The sequence below is a fragment of the Clinocottus analis genome, unplaced genomic scaffold (genome assembly GCF_023055335.1).
Source record: "Clinocottus analis isolate CAN_PGR_092001 unplaced genomic scaffold, fCliAna1.0.p SCAF_2, whole genome shotgun sequence".
In the NCBI taxonomy this organism is placed as follows: domain Eukaryota; kingdom Metazoa; phylum Chordata; class Actinopteri; order Perciformes; family Cottidae; genus Clinocottus; species Clinocottus analis.
Window position 1 is genome coordinate 720,638 of NW_027175931.1, and position 7,500 is coordinate 728,137.

A 7,500-nucleotide genomic window follows, 5' to 3' on the forward strand; every position below is an offset into this window, starting at 1 on the left:
GTGTGTGTGTGTGTGTGTGTGTGTGTGTGTGTGTGTGTGTGTGTGTGTGTGTGGAGGTGAGTCTGAAGCGGATGCACCTGGAAATACCTTGGTAGGTGATGATGAGGTTGTTCACATCACACACACAGTAACACAGAAACTCACTAACACAAACATTAACACACACACACACACACACACACACACACACACGCAGTGTTTTCCTCACAGGATTAAAAGATGTTTAAAGTGAATAGAAAGTGTGGTTGAATCCACTGGTTGTGCTCACACGCTGCTGTTTCCACACAGGGATTTAAACATGCAACCTGCAGACTGCTCTGCATCTGTAGAAACCCGACCCCCCCCCCCCCCCCCCACCCCCGGACCCACAGCTCAGACAGCTGCAGGAACACCCCTTCACGTACGGAGGCCTAATTGGGTCAATCTGTGTTACTGTATCAATGACTTTGTAGGAGGCTGTTATCCTGCAGTGGACACACACACACTCTCTCACACACACACACACACTCTCTCACACTCATACACACACTCACACACACACACACTCTCTCACACACACACACACTCTCTCACACACACACACACACACACACACACACACACACACACACACACACACTCACACACACACACACTCACACACACAGCGGGGCCACATTCTTGTCCTCCAGCCAAACATTACATATGTCCTCACAAAAGAAAAGAGAGAGTTCTTTAGAGCGGCCCTCCTCTTCTTCTGCGCTGGTAAAGAAAGACGTGTGCAAAGCTTCTTCTTCTTCTTCTCTGGTTTTGACCCTCCTTCTTCTTCTTCTTCTTCTCTGGTTTTGACCCTCCTTCTTCTTCTTCTTCTCTGGTTTTGACCCTCCTCCTCTTCTTTGTGGGTCTCTTTGTGCCTTCGCTGTGCTTTTATGTTGCAGAAGAAGACATTCCTGGTCGAGAGGAACAGCTGCACACAGAGTTCAGCGTGGAGGCTCACCACAGCTGTTCTCTTCTCTCCAGGTTTCTACTTCCTGTGACATCATCGCAACATGCCTGAGGGGTCACGGCGCGGCAGCCAGAGATCGCCTAGCAACACAGGTAAGGGGCGGGGCTTGGGGAGGTTTAGGGGCTTCCTTTGCTTCAGGGGTGAAGAGAGTCAGCCATGTTTCTGCTCGCGGGACTTTAAACCTGCACTGTGACTGAAGGAGCAGCTCGACCAATCAGCAGCCAGAAGCAGAGGGAACGAGTAAAGGGCTTCCTTTTGGAGACAGGACAGAGGAGACGACGACAGGAAGTAGGTGACGACGACAGGAAGTAGGTGATGACTACTAGAAATAGGTGACGACCTCGGTTGAGACTACAGGGAGTAGGTGACGACTACAGGACCTAGTGAACGACCCAGTGGACGAGCTAGGTGAGGACCAAGTGGACGAGCTAGGTGAGGACCAAGTGGACGAGCTAGGTGAGGACCAAGTGGACGAGCTAGGTGAGGACCCAGTGAACGAGCGAGGTGAGGACCTAGTGAACGAGCTAGGTGAGGACCTAGTGAACGAGCTAGGTGAGGACCTAGTGGACGAGCGAGGTGAGGACCAAGTGGACGAGCTAGGTGAGGACCTAGTGGACGAGCGAGGTGAGGACCAAGTGGACGAGCTAGGTGAGGACCAAGTGGACGAGCTAGGTGAGGACCTAGTGGACGAGCTAGGTGAGGACCCAGTGGACGAGCGAGGTGAGGACCCAGTGGACGAGCGAGGTGAGGACCAAGTGGACGAGCTAGGTGAGGACCAAGTGGACGAGCTAGGTGAGGACCAAGTGGACGAGCTAGGTGAGGACCTAGTGAACGAGCTAGGTGAGGACCTAGTGGACGAGCGAGGTGAGGACCAAGTGGACGAGCTAGGTGAGGACCAAGTGGACGAGCTAGGTGAGGACCTAGTGGACAAGCTAGGTGAGGACCCAGTGAACGAGCGAGGTGAGGACCCAGTGAACGAGCTAGGTGAGGACCTAGTGGACGAGCTAGGTGAGGACCAAGTGAACGAGCTAGGTGAGGACCCAGTGGACGAGCTAGGTGAGGACCAAGTGGACGAGCTAGGTGAGGACCTAGTGGACGAGCTAGGTGAGGACCTAGTGGACGAGCTAGGTGAGGACCCAGTGAACGAGCGAGGTGAGGACCCAGTGGACGAGCGAGGTGAGGACCAAGTGGACGAGCTAGGTGAGGACCAAGTGGACGAGCTAGGTGAGGACCAAGTGGACGAGCTAGGTGAGGACCTAGTGGACGAGCTAGGTGAGGACCCAGTGAACGAGCGAGGTGAGGACCCAGTGAACGAGCTAGGTGAGGACCTAGTGGACGAGCTAGGTGAGGACCAAGTGAACGAGCTAGGTGAGGACCCAGTGGACGAGCTAGGTGAGGACCAAGTGGACGAGCTAGGTGAGGACCAAGTGAACGAGCGAGGTGAGGACCTAGTGAACGAGCTAGGTGAGGACCTAGTGGACGAGCTAGGTGAGGACCAAGTGAACGAGCTAGGTGAGGACCCAGTGGACGAGCTAGGTGAGGACCGAGTGGACGAGCTAGGTGAGGACCGAGTGGACGAGCTAGGTGAGGACCAAGTGGACGAGCTAGGTGAGGACCCAGTGGACGAGCTAGGTGAGGACCCAGTGGACGAGCTAGGTGAGGACCCAGTGGACGAGCTAGGTGAGGACCCAGTGAACGAGCTAGGTGAGGACCCAGTGGACGAGCTAGGTGAGGACCCAGTGAACGAGCGAGGTGAGGACCCAGTGAACGAGCTAGGTGAGGACCTAGTGGACGAGCGAGGTGAGGACCAAGTGGACGAGCTAGGTGAGGACCTAGTGGATGAGCTAGGTGAGGACCTAGTGAACGAGCTAGGTGAGGACCAAGTGGACGAGCGTGGTGAGGACCTAGTGGACGAGCTAGGTGAGGACCTAGTGAACGAGCTAGGTGAGGACCTAGTGGACGATCTAGGTGAGGACCAAGTGGACGAGCTAGGTGAGGACCAAGTGGACGAGCTAGGTGAGGACCTAGTGGACGAGCTAGGTGAGGACCTAGTGAACGAGCTAGGTGAGGACCAAGTGGACGAGCTAGGTGAGGACCTAGTGGACGAGCTAGGTGAGGACCAAGTGGACGAGCTAGGTGAGGACCTAGTGGACGAGCTAGGTGAGGACCAAGTGGACGAGCTAGGTGAGGACCAAGTGGACGAGCTAGGTGAGGACCTAGTGGACGAGCTAGGTGAGGACCAAGTGGACGAGCTAGGTGAGGACCTAGTGGACGAGCTAGGTGAGGACCTAGTGGACGAGCTAGGTGAGGACCAAGTGGACGAGCTAGGTGAGGAGTCGGGTTCCAATCCATTTCCAATGACTCATGATGCTACCTCACGTCCTCAGTGACACATTGGGCTCTGTGGCGCAATGGATAGCGCGTTGGACTTCTAGTAAGGGAACACAGGAGAAGTGATTCAAAGGTTGTGGGTTCGAGTCCCACCAGAGTCGATCATTATTGATCCAGAGGGGAGAAATCTGCACGAGTCAGCCAAATCATTCCCACAATGCTTCACTTCTCAGAGAGTTTCAAGTCAGTATTTTCAGTCTCAACTGTCACCAGAGCAGAGTGGACCGCTACACACACACACACACGCACACACACACACACACACACGCACACACACACACAGGGAGTAATGATGTGTAATTACACACAGTCACCATGCTGTTTAGTTGCTCGGCTGTTATATTGACTTCCATAGTTAGCACACACACAGACACAGACACACACACACACACACACACACACACACAGACACACACACACTCACTGCACTGATTGTTGCATTCATGCGGACTTGGCTGAGGTAGACACACACACACTCTGTGTGCAGGAAGTTGTATGGTTTGTGGCGATAAAGTGTAGCGCAGAACAATGTTTCTGCCGTGACACACACACACACACTCCTACACACACACACACACACACACAGACACACACACACACACAATAAAATGCCGCTGCCGATCTGTTGATTATAACCATAGAAAAGAACGAAGCAGAAAATACAGAGAACGCCCAAGATAAAGAAAAACAACAAGATGAACGATAGAATAGAGACCCAGAGGAGGAGGAGGAGGAGGAGGAGGAGGAGGAAAAGTAGGAGGAGGAGGAGGAGGACGAGGAGGAGGAGGAGGAGGAGGAGGAGGAGGAGAGAGGAGACACACACTTTGGCTCCGGCTGTGCTGCTCTGTGATTGGCTGCTTTCTGCTGGTTCCACTCTGATAACAAACAGTAAACTGACCAGAGACCAGTAACGTCTTCTAGTGAGTGATCATTATATATTGTGTTGTCATGAAGTCGCTTTGTTCTCAAGGAACAAAAAACAGAAGTGTGTGTGTGTGTGTGTGCGTGTGTGTGTGTGTGTCTGTGTGTGTGTGTGTGTGTGTGTTCCCTTGTTGAACATGGTGGTGGATCAGGTCTCAGGTCGCTTCATCCTGAACTCTGTTAGAGGTTCACTTTCGTCTGAAGGAGTGAACGTAAACACGAGGAAGTGTGTGTGTGTGTGTGTGTGTGTGTGTGTGTGTGTGTGTGTGTGTGTGTGTGTGTGTGTGTGTGTGTGTATTTGACACAGGGCTGTGAAGGTCAAAGGTCAGGTCCTCTTGTACCGTAAAACGACAATGTGGAGCGAGACGACTCACTTCCTGTCTCTGTCTGCGTCAACATGCCACTTTATTTCACACACACACAGACACACACGCACACAAAGACACACACAAAAGAAGACAGACACAGACACACACACACACACGCTGAACAAAGGAAACAAAGCTTTTTACTTCTTTGTTTAATTTTAGGCGATGGGTTCAGTTCTACGTTGAAAGCAACGCTGCAACATTTTGGGAAAAAGGGATTTGACCGCGTGTCCTGCTGTGTTCCTGTAGTGTTTGTAGCTGCTTCTGAAAGAAACACATACTTCCATGTACTACACACACTTCCATGTACTTCTGCGTCCTCGTGCTGCAGGTGGTTGTAAAGTCGTGTCTGACAGGCGGCCGACACGAACCCATGATGACAGCCAGCAGCTGCTCTCTCATTACGCTAATCACAGCCCCGCTGCCGCGCTTACAGGGGAATTCCACCTCGCGACCGCATTCACGGCTGAAAGGTACAATTGTGTTGTTTTTTAAAGGAAAATAATCCAGGGCGTTATGTTTGATTAAACTATGTTTCATATTGTAGTAACAGAACGCTGATGTTGAGTAAGAAAACTACACAAACACAAGGTTGAGGACTAAAAATACAGATTTACAGTCAAACCATCAAACTAAATGAAGTGCATGCTCGGGATTAAATGTTTTCTGTCACATGTTCCATCACAAGCTCAGTGAAGAAGAACCAATGACCTGTTTCATACGTCACCAACATACCATGTGTTCGTGGAGAGGCCCCGCCCCCTGTGAGTGTTTGTCAGCCCTGTTACGCAACAGAGACAGAGCACCTCCTCATGCGGAGGTAAAGGTTCCTGCTCCTGTTCACATTCGCAGCACTGCAGCACGAGAAGGAGCCGTTTGAAGACTCAAAGAAACGATGCCGGAGTCCCTCAGGGAACGATCGGGGGTCCCCTAACGTTTCTGTCGATTGGTTTCAAGGCCGACGGTGGTCACGCAGATTTAGTTTGAACAGGATCCTGATGTACCTGGTGGTGAGGGCTCGGTGTTCCAGGCTCAGGTGAGACAGGAACTGATTACATTTTGGTCATCAGAGGTCGAAGGTCAAGCTTACCTTGACCTTGAACCTGTGTTCTCTCTGATGCCCACCGGGGCGGGTTCTCTTGTGGAGAACAAAGGTACATAAACTATGATTGTGTCCGCTGCACCGAGAGCTTCAAGATGTAGGATTCTGATTCTTTAAACAAGTAGAAAGCAAACAGTCGACCCTGGTGGGACTTGAACACACAACCTGTTGAATCACTTCGAAAGCATGCCGCTAAAGTTGATCCATTACTTCAGTATATATAATGAATATACAGGTACTGTGTATATGTATATATATATATATATATATATATATATATATATATATATATACATATATATATATATATATATATATATATATATATATATATATATATATATATATATATATATATATATATATATATATATACACACACACACAGGTATTTGATGTCCAAAATGCAGTGTGTGTGTAAAGAAGAGAGGGATGGAACTAAATGCACCAAACCACATCCTGTATTTAAAGTCACACTCAAAGAGACACACAGGAAGTCAAACGTGTTTTGTTTCAGTCTGAGTGACACACACACACACACACACACACACACACACACACACACACACACACACACACACACACACACACACACACACACACACACACACACCTGCAAACTGTAAGTATGTGTCTGGTCCTTCTGTGTCTTTTCTAGAATTGATTAGTTTCAGGTCAAACTGTTACTTCACTGACGCTAAGACATTACATTATATTACATTATAATATATTATATTATATAACTAATGTCTCGTGGTTTCAGAGGTCTTACGCAGAACAACAACCAGGAGGTCATGGGCTCCAGACCACGGCTGTTACTGTAGAACCAGCGCTCGCTGAGAAGCTCAAACCCCACCAGGGGAAGAAAGACGAGGTCTGCAGGGTGCGAGTAGAAGGCGCTCTGGTTTAACAGTCTCTGTGGGGACATTCCTCCTGCCAGGATGTCTGGGATTTAAACCTAATGAAGTTTAAATACTTCTCCATGTCAGCGACAGGTGTGCTGCTCTACCTGGAAACTGAAATGAAATGATTACAGGGGCTACTGAAGCCGAACCCAAGGAAAAGGTATATACTTACATCTTTAAATACGAGGCAATGTGTTTTATGAGAAGAGGAAAACCTGGAGGAGCTGTCAATCAAAAGTCCCCTTGTTGTCGGGGAAGAGAGAGAGATCTGGTTCTGATGGAAAGAAAAGAACTTCTTCTTTACTTATTGTTAGCTGAATAGTTTAGTTGTCTCAACATAGCTGAATAGTTAAGTTGTCTCAACATAGCTGAATAGTTAAGTTGTCTCAACATAGCTGAGTAGTTAAGTTGTCTCAACATAGCTGAGTAGTTAAGTTGTCTCAACATAGCTGAGTAGTTAAGTTGTCTCAACATAGCTGAGTAGTTAAGTTGTCTCAACATAGCTGAGTAGTTAAGTTGTCTCAACAAAGCTGAGTAGTTAAGTTGTCTCAACATAGCTGAGTAGTTAAGTTGTCTCAACAAAGCTGAGTAGTTAAGTTGTCTCAACATAGCTGAGTAGTTAAGTTGTCTCAACAAAGCTGAGTAGTTAAGTTGTCTCAACATAGCTGAGTAGTTAAGTTGTCTCAACATAGCTGAATAGTTTAGTTGTCTAGTTGTCTGAGTAAAGATTACATTTGATTTTGGTTAAGTGAAGAGAAGTTGAGTCTTCAAAGCTTCTTGGATAAATGTTGCAGTGTATTTAAATCTGCTCCAGAGAGCCATGCTAGC

General features: G+C 48.9%; 1 protein-coding gene and 1 non-coding gene across 3 annotated transcripts in view; both read left to right on the forward strand.

The window, feature by feature from the left end:
- The window catches only part of plekhg2 (pleckstrin homology domain containing, family G (with RhoGef domain) member 2), a 32,775-nt gene that overhangs the window by 7,009 nt on the left and 18,266 nt on the right, over positions 1-7,500 (forward strand). For both annotated transcript variants that reach the window (XM_068585322.1, XM_068585323.1), the window contains exon 2: positions 1,000-1,077. In XM_068585322.1, the coding sequence (XP_068441423.1) occupies positions 1,029-1,077 (49 nt within the window). In that variant the 5' untranslated portion in view covers positions 1,000-1,028. The remainder of the gene's footprint in view (positions 1-999; positions 1,078-7,500) is intronic.
- trnar-ucu (transfer RNA arginine (anticodon UCU)) lies at positions 3,383-3,477 on the forward strand. Its single transcript has 2 exons — positions 3,383-3,419; positions 3,442-3,477. It is a non-coding gene; the product is annotated as a tRNA-Arg (tRNA).